Below are 14,818 nucleotides of genomic sequence, written 5' to 3'. Positions count from 1 at the left end.
TCTGTGCAGTGTTGTGAATGACTTTTATGTCATTTAGGGGATAACATCTAACGTGCTTCATGTGTTTTCAGAGTTTAACTTATTAATATGTAAAACCAAGAAACAACCTCATAAATAAGTAGGTTTATCAAATTATTAAAATGTGCAGGTACTTGTTAACAGATAAGGCTAGGAAACTTCTAAGGACAAAAATCTAATCTGGATCTTATTTAGTGGTTACGGATTCTCGTGAAATTGAAGGGAAAAACATGCTCTTATGTCATTAAAAAGCGGTCCTTTTCTGCTCTTTTTTCCAGTAAAGAAGTCTGCCAAGCTACAGATATCATCATGTGTCCTGTGTGCGATAAATACTGTCCATTCATGAGGCTGTCAGACAGCTGTGTTTATGCCAAGGTAATTTCAAATCTGCGACATTTTAAGTAGCTTGAGTTTTTTATACATTTTTTCTGAGGAACAGAGGGTAACCATATTCTCTTTGTCATTTCTGGTCTTGGAGTCTCAAGTTTATATTGTAGGAGAGAGGTACCTCTATCACTTGGTATTCTCGAATGTTTTGTACTGTATATGTATTTTAGATGTATTAGCTCTGATTGTCATCACAGGAAGCTACAATGTGCATACTGCAGAAAGTACAGTTGTTAGAGTCAGAGAAAGACTCAGATCTTGACTCTGCTCTTTACCACTTGTCCCAGAACAAGTTATTTACCTCTCTGAGCCACAGTTTTCTTATCTGTAAAATGGAAAACATGATGCTTGTTTCACATGACTGTTATAAGAAATGAGATAAAGTGTATACTGAGCAAAGTGCTAGGCAGATGGTAAGATCTCAGTAAATGAGAGTCACCATCATTTTCCTCTTTCATTATTGTTTTTGTAAAAAGAAAAAATTTAGATTGAGGACTGGTTCAACTATTTGCCTCCTTGACCATGCACACGGCCAGTCTCTTTGAGGCTGAGCTGAGATTTCTCATCTCAAAAATGCAGGCAGTGCTACCTGCCTTCTCTGCCCCATGGCTTGTCAAGAAGACCAAGAAGATAGTACATATATGGAAAAGTACTTTGAAAAAAACAAATGCATAGCATCATTGTGTCTATTATATGTTACTTCATGTCCCTTTCTCATGTTATGCCTTACTTTATTAAAATTTTTAGACACATTCATCGAATTCCTTATTTTTTACTTATGGACAGGGTCACTAATACAAAGCAATAGCTGGAGTATGGGCTGCTGAAGACTTTTCCAAGACCACTACCTGTCAACTTGCCCAGATTTCAGATACAAAAAGGGTTGGCACACTTTATTGAATGTCTGCAATCCCTGCAGCTTGGATCTATTTAATTACACTGTTGGCATGGCAGAGTTTTGTTCATTTTAAACGAGAGAATATTTGATAGACAGCCCAGGAGCCTGCCCATCCATGATGTCTGTGGCACTGCAGGTGGCCAGTCTATGTGGGTAGAGCCCAAACCACACCAGCCAGCTGTGATCTTAGAACGATGTGGATAAGTGCTGCAAGAGATAAAAAGCACAAAATGCTCTCCCTGCCTTTGGAGAGCCTACAGATAGACCCAAGCTAGTGAGGAAACTTTAACAGAATGAGCTTGGGAAATACAGATTTGGTGAGAATCAAAAGAGTTTTGTCAGTAATATAGTCTTGTTTAAAGATCATGAGTTAAGCTTGAATGATTCAGGTGCAAAAATTCTGCTTTTTGAGAATCTCGGAAACCCAGTCTTCCATTGCTGTTGTTTGGGGATGTTTGTTGTTTATATGGTAAGAAATGCCTTGAGTGACGTTCTCTCCTTAGGCGATCCAGGGTAATTCCCTAAGAGGATCATCATGGAAAGTTCAGGGTGCTCAGATTTTATAGGAGCCAGATGAGCAGTTATCCTACTGAACATAAGCTCTAGAATAATGATAATTATAATAATAGCTAGGCTGTAGGTATAAAAGTAGCTAAGCAACCTACATTTTTATTTGCAATTCCGATAGCAACTTCAAGGTAGATGTTATTACTCTCATTTTACTCAGAGGTAAAAATTACTCATCCGTGGTCACACAATAAGTAGCTAGGCCTTGGTTTATCTGACTGCAGAACTTATCATTGTGCCATGCTGAGGCTACAAGATGTTTGGATTCTGGATTTTAGAGTTGGTCTTGCCTTAAAAAATTTAGTAAAATGAAAGCCGAACAAAAAGCCTCAGATGAATTGAAGTTCTATAGATTTTCCTTTAGAAGTATTTATTAGAAATGCCAGGCCATCAAAAGCTAAGCATATACTGTATGGTGACTAACATAACATAATAAAAAATTATTATAAAAAAAAAAGAAATGCCAGGCCAATTTCATGGGACTGAAGATAAACGTGGGGATATTGGATCCAATCAGAGCCCAGATCCAATCTAATCAATGGCTGTTCTGCTGGTCAGGAATGCTTTATCCCCAGCCTTTACATTTGCAAGGTCAGAAACCCAACTGAAATTGGCTTAAGCAGAAAGGGACTTATGGCTCATTTCACTGGAAAATATACTGGAATAGCTCACGCTATCTGAGAACAAGGGCCTCAGGGCCTAAACTTGTCCCCCAGGCCCCAGATGTCTCTCTTTGGCCACCTGTCTACATGATCCTTCTGCAGAGAGGTTGTCAGGAAGGTGGCTGCTGACTGACACAACATCAGACTTATATCTCCTTTGTCTTCTTAGGCATGTTTTTATGTTTCTTAAAAATGCTTGATCTGCTGCTACAGAATGCCTGTTGCAGAACATGGATATTGCCTACTTTGGAATTCCTTGGAATCAGCCATCTTCCCCAAATACTTCACTATTTTGACCTGTGCATGTTTGTCCCCTGGAGGTGTCAACCATTTTGAGTAACAGTCAGAGGCCAGGCACTCAGCTCTCAGTCCTGGTGAGTTTACAGAAAGGAGAGGACAGTGTGTCCCAGGCACCACTGGGTGCTGCACTTTTCCAGAGGACGTTTTTGGTCAACGTTTCGTTTTTAAGCCTGCCTAGAACAAAACAGAATTAGGTGGAGTCACTGTCCCTGGATTGCAATCTACTGGGCCTAGAGTTTAAGAGAAGCTGGACTGAGGAGAGAAAGCCAGGCAGCACCTCCTCATCTCCTCAACCAGGGCCTGGTTGAGTGTCCCTGATGTTACCCCAAGAACCAGCCCCTGTGGCTTAGCCTGTTACAGCTGGTTTGATGGGAGACACTAATTGTCCAATGACCGTTGAGGGAGAGGCTGGAGTAGAACTTACGTATTGCTCCAAGCTAAGCTCCCACTCTGCTTGGGAACTGCCGCTAACTCTCCCTGTACACCACCACCTCCATCACACACACACACACACACACACACACACACACACACACACACACACACACACACCAGTTCAAGGCAACTTCCTATGTCCCCTCGGGTTTGTCAGGGGTTTTGTTTTTGTGTTTTGTTAGTTCCCAGAATCTACTATCTTGCTTCTCTAGGATTGATTTTGGCAAAGGGAAACATCAGTCTATTTTCATTTACCATTTTAGTAGGAACCAGAAGTCCTTATTAACTCACCCCTCCTGATTCACATATTCCCAAGTAATTGCAGCAGAAAAATGTCTCTCTCCAAATGTTTGTATATCAGTTCCAGGGAAGGTCTCTAATCGATTCTGTTTGAGCCACATGCCGCTAGTGACCTATGTGAGAGACATCTATTACCAGGAGAAGGGAGAGAGGTAATGTGAACAGCCAAAAACAATGACCACCACAATTCATTCCAGAATCTACACTGATGGTGAAGGCTACAACTTCCACCAACTCCCCGTAAATACCCTAATAGCACAGACCAGCCACATACCAGTGGAAACTCTCAGGCTTGATTTAATGCTCAGTGCATTATACAATATGCAATATACAACGTAACACTCCCTCTGGGATATGAAATAAATTGTCTTTTGCCTTGTATCTACATTAGGTATTTGAATGCTGCTCATCTCTCCTATGTTCAAAGAAAAAGAAGGCATAAACTTTTGGAAAATTTTGAAATACTTCACACTCTGATAAAACAGGAAGAGACCTGTTTATAGTTGGCACATTCTCCAAGGGACAGTAAAATATATTTTATAGAGAGCTATAAAGCACCCAAAAATGGTTATGCTTTATGAACGTATCAGTCATCATTTCAGTTTGGCATGACATTGGTGTGATTTATCCTGGAGGCGGAAATGAGCATGGCAGCTTTGCAGGACGAATATCTTTGCTTTCTGCTGTGGTATTTGTGATAGAATATATTATCTAGCAATAAAGTATTTGCTAGCTGTCTTCGTGTTACGTGTAATAGGTAAATACAGTGATTACCTGCGGCTTTCATAAAGGTGGAAGTGAATTTTGTTAATGGTCTGCTCTCTCTTCTTTGTAATACTAAAATCCAGAGGGCGGCCCAGAAAACGTTTGCTCAAAACTACACAAACAAAATAGCCATGTTTTCAAAGTGAATAAATGAGGCATTAAAAATAGAAATCAGAAGCCTTTAGAGCAGCAACAATAGTACCTCCCTGGTCTTAAATATAAGTATATCCATATGTCTACATATAATAGTTTTTATGGTGCATAAAAGAAAACTCTTAGCACTATTGGAGCTGCTGATAAATGTTCAACTAGGTGATATCCACATAAAGGGAACAACTTTTCTCTTGTGTATGCAAACTACTTCATAGTTGGAGGAACCCCCTTCTTGATTATGACCCAAAAGTAATATCTCGCAAAGAAACCTTGCAAAATTCATTTATTTTTACAGAACTTGAAAAAATGTGAATTGAAATATAGTATATGAGAAACTAGTTTAACTATGATTCATAATGTTCCCAGGTAACCCACCTCTTTGACAATGGAGCCACTGTCTTCTTTGCTGTTTTCATGGCAGTCTGGGGTAAGTGTTCTGTATCCATGTAACTCGAGTTCCCTTTATATGCTCTATACTATGTACCTTCAGAAATCTGACTTTGTCATGTGGATATGAAAGGAAGAGGCTTAAGTAAATTCAGTTGGCCATTCTATTAGACATGAGCTGATAAAAAATTCATTCAGTTTGTTTAAAAAGTAATGTCATAGAGGAGAAATACATCTCACTTCTCTTAAACCTTCAATAATTTCATCAACATTCCATTATTAAAGCAAAATTCACCTTCTGTTGGAGACAAAAATAAAGCTTATAGTATATCAAAAAGTCTGGTAAAGATCTTAAGTACTCAAAGAAGTATATGGGACTTTCTGTTGTGAGTGGAATCTTTTCCACTAATGGAATCCAGCTAATGTATGAGTGCCCATCTCTAGCTTCCTTCCAGTTCTGGTTAAAATGACCCCCTAAAAACAAGAGCTACTTACAAAACTCAATTGAGATCTCCTAGTTCAGTTTAAGTCAAGAGTTCCATAATAACAAGTGTGATGAAACATTCATTTAAAGAATTTCTTAACGCAAAGAAAGTGCTTAACCTACTTCTTTGTAAAATGGGTTTCATAATACCTTTCTCACTGAATCATTATAATGTTTTGATTTAGTAGTATAGAAAAGTGTCTGGACAAATTTAGAGTAAACAGCTAATGCTGGTTACCTTTGAAGAGAAGTTTCCCCTGTGGAAAGGGTAAGTGAGCAGTGATGAAAGACAGATTTTTTACACTATATTTTTTCAATTTGGTTTAAATTTTTCACGGTTATTATGCATTTCTTCTAGAACTTAAAATACCAGAATCTCTGTTTTGCTGTTATAAAACTCTGCTAACTCAAGGCTTAGGCTCGCGTTATCCTTTATGTCTGGAAGGAATATTAGATCTCAATCTTTCAGAGACTAGCTGAATTGTCGTCTTCATCCTTTGAACTTCATAACATTTGAGTTCTGGCATTCTTTGGGCACTTAAAATGATTTGCATACACAACTTATCTCCCCTAGTAGGTTCATATTCCTCAAGGATCATTATGGTTATTGGCAATTTCATACATTTCTTTTGAAGACAGATTCATATTTGTTGGATGGATGGAATGGATGGATGGATGGATGGGAAAAAAAGGGAGAAGGGATAGAGAAGCAAATTATCAAAAGGGTTTCTTTCTAAGACAATGAATGTGTTTAAATGGTCTCTTTGACAACAGAAAATATAAAAACCTTGTTCTCTTGAGGAGGCTTGTTCTGGATATATTCTTTCTTCCCTACCTAGAGATCTTCAAAGGAAAATCGTCTCTCCCACTACAGCTCTGTTGAAGGAACATATTTTGAAACCTGTGACTAGCCCCTCTCAGTCAGTGGGCATTGGACTCAAGACCTTAGTCAAACCATAGTGTAGTGAGTGGCCTGGAAGAAGACCTGAGCTTCTGTACAAAGAGGAAGTGTAAAGATCACCCATAGGCTATTCTCAAGGATGTGGGTTGAAAAATGTGAAGAGAGACAGGGAGTTAGAAATAGGATTTGAGGGGCGCCTGGGTGGCACAGCGGTTGAGCGTCTGCCTTCGACTCAGGGCGTGATCCCAGCATTATGGGATCGAGCCCCACATCAGGCTCCTCCGCTATGAGCCTGCTTCTTCCTCTCCCACTCCCCCTGCTTGTGTTCCCTCTTTCGCTGGCTGTCTCTATCTCTGTCAAATAAATAAATAAAATATTTTTAAAAAATAGGATTTGACACTGAAAAATGCAGAGAGGACAGGAAGGGGGGAATAAGAAGGAAATTGAGGTTGACCACGAGGTCGAAGCAGGGATCAAGAGAAATTAAGAGCAGGTTTAAGTTATGAGAAATCAGAACCTAGAAATAAGCAAAAGCAAAGTACTAGTGGAAAAGATATAAAGTAGAGGGTCCAGAAGCTCACTGGTAGCCACTGGAAGAAAATGCAAGACAGTCCCCCAAAGAGAAAGAATGTAGCCAAGTAACATTATTAGTAGAATATCAGGGTAAAGACAGGATCTCTTGTGGCTGGAGTCTCTCAAACTGCTGCTAGCTTCTGTATCCTGTTTTGAATAGGCTCTTTTAATTCCCATGGGACTCCTGCCTCCCTTGATAGGACTTGTGAAAAGACATCATTGTCTGTGCTATACGTTAGTTCATGTGCATTTCTGTCCCTTGCAAACAAAGGAAGCTAATCATAAAAGAATTTTGGTTATGGGACTGAGCTCTCAGATCAAGAATGTATATCGGGTTTTTCTAGAACATATTTGTATTGGTAACTATGATAGGAAATATAACAAGCCACTCAGTGCTTAAACATTGCCATTGTTACAATTGGGGGTACTTTAGAAAATGTATTCATTTATTAAATGAGTGGTTCCCAAACTTTTTCCACTCATGGCACACATATTAAATGATACTGTTTGCACAGCATACTGATGTAGATGAACTGCCCTAAGTGCCTTTGCCTTACCTGCCCCGAGAGATGAAGGGATTATCACCTCTTGTACACCTATAATCATCCCTGGCATACCCATTGGACAGCTCTGCTTTGGGCCATGAGTCTACTATGTAATGAGTTAATTCTTAAGTATGGAGAGTAATTTACTGGAAGAATTAATACATAAAACTCCCTTACCCTCTTTAGTATTTAACCAATTTTGACTGAAATAATGTTTTCTTCTCCCAGTTTATCCTCTGAGACTGTAGAGAAATGAAATTCTGGTATAATGACATTTGTCTAAAGGGCAGAGGTCATTATCTCCCTTATCCCTCCCCCAGTACCACCATTATAAAGAGGATTGCATTCCTTCTTTACAGGTTGTAACGTCTTATGCTGGTGATAACAAATAGTTGTATTTTATCCTGACAACCTCTGTTGATTGGTGGTAGCTGCCTGGAGTATGGAGCTGAGAAGCTTCTGAGTTACAAGTGGGTGAATTAGAGATTTGACAGTTCTTGGGCCTTGGAGAGTACCCAGTAAGAATCTGATAGATGTATTGTAATAACCTTTGGGCAGAAGGGAACATTTTAGGGCCACTCCAGGCAAGGCAAGCCTGGAATAATTCATCCTCTGAATTGCTTTGTCTGAGTTGACAACTTACTGCTTAAATCTTGTATGGTTCCCAGAAATGCGATAGTTTGAGAAAAAGAAAGATTTACCCCAGTGTTTCACTGTAGATGAGTCTGTGCTTTTTGCAGAAATCTGGAATGGCCAATAATAACAGCTATAATAATAGCATACACTTATAGAGAGCTTACTATCTGCTAGACACCATCCTACACAGTGTACAGTATCATCTCAGTTAATTTTTATAGCAACATTTGAAGAAGGTACTATTATTATCCTCATGTGATAGATGAGGAAGCTGGGTAGTAGCTAGAAAGTGGCAAAGCCAGGAGTTAAACTGGGCACTCAGCTTCTACACTCTATTGCTAGTTCGTGTATTGTTTGTAACCCTATTTACTTCTGCTTCAGAGATCTAAACTTAAAGGACTGTTAAACTTGCCCCAAGGCCCATTTATACTGTTTCACAATGGTGATGTTCTATAAAAGTGTGTCACTTCTGATGGAGCTCAGTTTAATGGTCTCAGACTCATCTTTTATGATTGACAAGTTACATTTAAGGAAACAAATGCACTATATTTTTGGGAAATTGCTAGATACAGAGATGTTGAGAACAGATGTGAGCGGTTTACAGGACCTCTGAAGGATGGGGCTGATGTGTTTGTTTTGTTGCCTTTTGCTTTGTGTGTTCACCAGAGAAACAATAGGCCTCCATTTGGAACCAGTCCACAGCAGCTGGGAAGGACTTTGTGTGGGGTTAAAAGCTTGACAGAACCCCATTACCTTTTGATAGCAGAGCCTCCTGGGGGCCCTCAAGGTACACCTGTGAGGCTAGGGCTCTAGGCTAAACCACAGTGTGGCTCTTTCCTCAATGTTCATTTTTGTTCAGAAAGATTCAAGAGACAGAACAATTATGGCCTAAATTAGCTTCTCTCCCTAGGGGAAAAAAAAATGAGTCATTAGGGAGCTAGATGTTGGCGGAGACTTGTCAGGAATCAGATTATCTTTCTCTTTTCTTCATTCCTGGGGTTTTTTTTCTCCTTCTTTTTTCTTTTCCTTTTCCTTTTGTTGCCAAAAATTAAATTGCCCTCAGTAAATAAATAAATCAAGGTCTCAAGGTCCTCAGTGTTCTCCAATCAAAATAACAAGGTTGTGGTTATTTTAATGGAAATTCAAAGATTCTTTATATGGTTCTATCAGTCAATTTGTAAGTGAAGTATGTCTCATTTTTGAAAATAGGTTTTATAATAATTGCCTTTTATTGCCAGATATTTACATTAATTTTATCTTTATAGTCTTATGTATATGTCCAACAAAATATAGCAATTATATATTTATATACATATATATATATAAATATTTACATATATATATGTATATTTACTAAATGCTTATTAGATGTGTAGGTGTTGTCACATATGACCTCATCAATTTCTTACAACCCACCGGAAAGAAATTATAATCTCTGCCTTATAGATGAACATATTGAGGTTCAGAGAGCTTATGCAGTTTGCCCAAGATTGCCCAACAACTGCTAAGTCGTGGAGTCTGATTTTAAACTCAATCTGGTCTGCCTAACTCAAGTCATTCCAGAGTTTGTATACTATGTCATGCACCTTTTGTAGAATGTGTTAAGATTTCATTACTCAGCAGACACTATCACTTGGCAATGCATATACAAAAATGAGTAAGATGTGATCTCTGCTCTCAAAAATCTCCTAGTATGTTGAGGGAGAGTTGATAATTATAGGACAGGTTATCAAGTCCTATTTACAATGGGAAAATGAGGATCCACGCTGCCAACTTCCTGAAGCCAAAAGGAAAAGCAGAGATGGTTTCATCCAAAAGGAGATGGTGAAACCAAGTCTTAAATTTGCCAAGCAAAGGAGTGGGGGTGGAGGGAGGTGTGGCAAACATTCTGAACTGAGAACAGGGTGGGCTAGGCTCTGAAAAGGAAGGCCTTTCAATGTGCTAGGGACATACAGTATGTATTAGTTTCCTAGGAGTGCTATAACAAAGAATCTCAAACTGGATGGCTTCAAACAACAGAAATTTATTCTCTCACTGTTCTGGAAGTGAGAAGTCAAAAATCAAGGTATGAAAAGGGCCAGTTCCTTTTGAGGGCTCTGAGGGGACACCTGTCCCATGTCTCTCTCCTAGATTCTTATGACAGCGAGCAATCCTTGACAGTCCTTGGCTTGTGGGTGCATCACTCCAGTCTTTGTCTCCATCTCCACCTGCATTCTCCCTGTGTCTCTGTGTCTTCACATGGCAGTCTTCTTATAAGGACACTAAATCGCAGTGGATTAAGAGCCCACCCTACTCCAATATGATTTCATCTTAACTAGTTAATCTGCAGTTACCTTATTTCCAAAAAAGGTCATATTCTGAGGTTGGGCCTTTGTTAAAACATCAACATATCTTTAACAGGAGGCACAGTTCAACCCATAACAGAGAGTATGTTGAGGGCTGAGGTTTGTTTATCATAAGACATTTATGTTCCAACAGGGAACCATGGCTTCACCCTGTAGACAACAGAAGGCCAACTGAAGTTATAAGCTGGAGAGTGACATCATCAGTTGGGTTTGGGAAGTAACTCTGGCAACAGCAAGAGAGGAGTGAACGTGGGGTCACTTAGAAAGCTGTTCCAATATGCAGTCAAAATATTATGCAGCATCAGCTTTAGAAAAGATCTAAATTACGGAATAAAAACCTCATACATAAATGTGTTTTCCTAGTTTTAGTTATTTATAATAGGCAAAATAAATATCTAACAATAGAAGAATCAGTAAGGGAATTATAAGCAGCCCTTAAAAATTAGTCTTTCAAAGCAAGTAATAGAACATAAAGATTATATTTTAAAAATTGGTAAATACAGGATATAAACTATACAAATAAATGTGACTTCGGGTATATTAAATACTAATGAAAACAAAGTGATTATGTCACAATATTAATGGTAGTTTTGTCTGGGTGAGGGGATTACGGGAAGTTTTTATCAGCTTTATTTAGGTATAATTTACATAAAATCCAGCAACTTTAAATGTGCAATTTTACAAGTTATGTCAAATGTATATAGTCACTTAACCATCACCATAATGATGATATAGAACATTTTCATCCTCCAGAAAGTTTCCTCATGACTTTGCAGTGAGTCGCTTGGCAACTTCTAACCTGCTTCCTACCACTATCGTTTCACCTGTTTTAGAATCTCATGCAAATAGAATCATTCAATATTTAGCATTTTGTGTCTGGCTTTTTTCACTAAGATTAATGTGACTGAAATTCATTTTTGTTGTTGCATATGTCAGTCTGTTCCTTTTTAGTACAGAATAATACTTCATTGCCTGGATGTGTATATCCATTTACTAATTAATGAACATTAGGATCTAATCCAGTTTTTAGCTATTAAAAAATAAACCTGAGAATCATTGGATATTAGAATTTTTGCATATTTGCATAAGTCTTTGTATCTATTTCTCTAGGGGAAATAACTAGGAGGAGCATCGCTTGATCCTAGGATAAGCGTGTGACTTTATAAGAAATTGCTTTCCAAGTGCCTGTGTCATTTTGCATTCCCAGCGGCATTATATAACAGTTCAGGTGTTCCACATTCTCACAAACTCGGAATTATCAGTCTGTATCATTGTAGTCATTCTAGTAGATGTGTAGTGTTATCTCATTGGGGTTTTAATTTGCATTTCCCTAATAACTAGTGATGTTGAACATGTTTTCATGAGTTTATTTCAAATCTGCACATCTTTGGTGAAGTGTTTGTTCAGATTGTTGCCCATTTGTTATTGGTTTTCTTATTTTTAAGTTAAAAACATTCCTTACATATTTTTTCAAATATTTTTCCCAGTTTGAGGCTTTCGTTTCTTTTTCTTAATGATGTTCTTTTGAAAAGCAAGAGGTTGTTCTTTTTTTCTTTTTTGTCTGTGCATTTGATTTTTTATTTAAGATATCTCTGCCAAACTCTAGGTCTCTTAAGATTTTTTTCTATGTCTTCTCATAAAAAGCTCATAGTTTTAGCTCAAATATTTAGGTTCATGAGTTATTTCAAGTTGATTTTTGTACATAACGTAAAGGTCAGCTCTATTTCTTGGCAAAAATGGATAGCCAGTTGTTCCAGTACCACTTGTTGAAAGATTATCCCTTTCCTCCTCGAAATCAATTGTCCATATGTGTGTGAATCTACATCTGGAATTTTTTTTGATTCACATATGTACTCTTAAAAAATCATTTTTATTGAGCTATACTTGACACATATTAGTTTCAGGTGTACAACATAATGATTCAATATTTGTATATATTGCAAACTGATCACCACAATAACACTAGTTAACATCCATTACCACACATTGTTACAGACTTTTTTTCTTGTTAAGAACTTTTAAGATCTACTCTCTTAGCAACTAACAATACAATATTGTTAATTATAGTCACCATGCTATATATTATATTCCCATGACATTTATTTTATAAAAGTTTTATATTTTATAGTTAAAATATGTATATTTCATAGTAAAAATCTGTACCTTTTGACCACCTTCACTCCTCTTGCCCACCTCCAGCCCCCACCTCTGGAAACCACAATCTGTTCTCTGTATCTATGAGCTTAGGGGTTTTGTTTGTTTCTTTGTTTGTGTTTAGACTCCATGTATAAATGAGATCATAAAGTTATTTTTGTGAAAGTTCAGAGTTTCTATATGTGGTTCTGTCAGGAAGAGCAATGCTTCTCTTTGTTCTTCTTTCTCAAGATTGCTTTATGTATTTTGGGTCTATTGTGGTTCCATAAAATTTTAGGATTGTTTTTTCTGATTCTGTGAAAAATGCCATTGGAATTTTGATAGGGATTGTATTGAATCTGTAGATTATGGACATATTAACAATATTAATATTTCTTCCAATCCATGAACATAGAATATCTTTCCATTTAATTGTGTCTTCTTCAATTTCTTTCATCAGTGTCTTAGTTTTCAGTGTACAAATCTTTCAAACTCCTTGGATATATTTATTCCTAGCTGTTTTATTCTTTTTGATGCATTTATGTATTATATAAATTAGTATTAATTAATTAGTATAAATTAATTTTATATCCAGAAACTTTACTGAATTTATTAATTTTTTTATTAACAGTTTTTTGTTGTTGTTCTTTTTACTGGAGTCTTTAGGATTTTCTATACATTATATCATGTCATCTGTAAGTACTAACAGTTTTATTTCTTACTTTTCAATTTGGATGCCTTTCATTTCTTTTTCTTGACTAATTGCTGTGGCTAGGACTTCCAGTACCATGTTAATAAAAGTGGTGAGAGTGGGCATCCTTGTCTTGTTCCTGCTGATCTTAGAGGAAAACCTTCTAGCTTTTCACCATTGAGTATAATGTTAGCTGTAGGCTTGTCATACATGACCTTTAATATGTTGAGGTCCATTCCCTTTATACCCACTTTGTTGAGCGTTTTTATCATAAATGGATTTTGAATTTGTCAAATGATTTCTCCATATCTATTGAGATGATCATAAGATTTGTATCCTTCATTTTGTTAATGTGGTCTATCACGTTGATTGATTTATGGATGTTGAACCATCCTTACATCCGTGAAATAAATCCCACTTGATCATAATGAATGATCATTTCAGTGTAATGTTGGTGTGTGTGTGTGTGTGTGTGTGTATATATATATATATATATATATATATATGGTTTGCATATATATATAAATATATATTTATATATTTTTTACTTTTTACTTTTTTATTTTTTAAGTTTTTATTTAAATTCTAGTTAGTTAACATATAGCGTAATATTGGTTTCAGCAGTAGAGTTCGGTGATTCATTACTTACATATAACACCCAGTGGTTTGCTAATATTTTGTTGAGGATTTTGCATCTGTGTTCATCTCAATATTGGCCTGTAATTTTCTTTTGTTGTGGCATCCTTGTCTGGTTTTGGTATCAGGGTAATTCTAGCCTCACAGAATGAATTTAGAAATGGTCCCTTCTTAGGGCACCTGGGTGGCTCAGTCGGTTAAGGATCTGACTCTGGATTTCAGTTCAGATCATGACTTCCAGGTCATGGGAGCAAGCCCCGCAACTGGCTCCACACTCAGAATGGAGCCTGCTTGGGTTTCCCTCCCTTTGCCCCTCCTCCTACTCACTTGTTTTTGCTCTCTGTCTCAAATAAATAAATCTTAAAAAAGAAAATGGTACCTCCTCTTCTATTTTTTGGAAGAATTTGAAAAGAATTAGTATTAATTCTTCTTTAAGTATTTGGTAGAATTCCCCAGTGAAGCTCTCTAGTCCTTGACTTTTATTTGTTGGGACAGGTGTACTTTTATGGCAATAACACACTGTCTTGATTATTATAGCATAATAGTAAGCCTTGAAATGTCATTCTTTTTAAACATTGTTTTGACTGTATTAGGGACTTTGCATTTCCATATATATTTTAGAATCAATTTGTCAGTTTCTACCAGAAAAGATGCTGATATTTTGACTGTGATAGAGTTGAATCAAGAGATCATTTTGGGAAGGTTGAAAAGTCAATATCAAACACATCTATGAACATTATTTACTTTTTATGTAAGTGATTTGTAATTTCTCTGCAATTTTGTATTATTTTCAATGTATATTTTTGGATATTTTGTTAAATTTATCAGTTTTTAATACTTTTGATTTTTTAGTAGTTTTATTTCTGTGATGTTAATTTCCAGTTGCTCCTTGCTACTATATAAAAATACAATTGGCTTTTTTACATTTACCTCATATCCTGTAAATATCCTCACTTATAAGTGCTACTAGCTTTCTTGTAGATTCCTTGGGATTTTCAACAT

General features: G+C 36.9%; 1 protein-coding gene across 2 annotated transcripts in view; it reads left to right on the top strand.

Annotated features, from left to right (window-relative positions):
- ANO4 (anoctamin 4) overlaps positions 1–14,818 on the top strand; it is a 219,396-nt gene that overhangs the window by 134,846 nt on the left and 69,732 nt on the right. For both annotated transcript variants that reach the window (XM_045779921.2, XM_087868824.1), the window contains 2 exons: positions 297–393; positions 4,852–4,912. In XM_045779921.2, the coding sequence (XP_045635877.1) occupies positions 297–393; positions 4,852–4,912 (158 nt within the window). The remainder of the gene's footprint in view (positions 1–296; positions 394–4,851; positions 4,913–14,818) is intronic.

Source organism: Ursus americanus, chromosome 17 (assembly GCF_024610735.1).
Source record: "Ursus americanus isolate L20-20 chromosome 17, mUrsAme1.1.p, whole genome shotgun sequence".
NCBI classification, from domain to species: domain Eukaryota; kingdom Metazoa; phylum Chordata; class Mammalia; order Carnivora; family Ursidae; genus Ursus; species Ursus americanus.
Note: the sequence above shows the minus strand (reverse complement) of the source record. Positions and strands in the feature narration are given on the sequence as shown.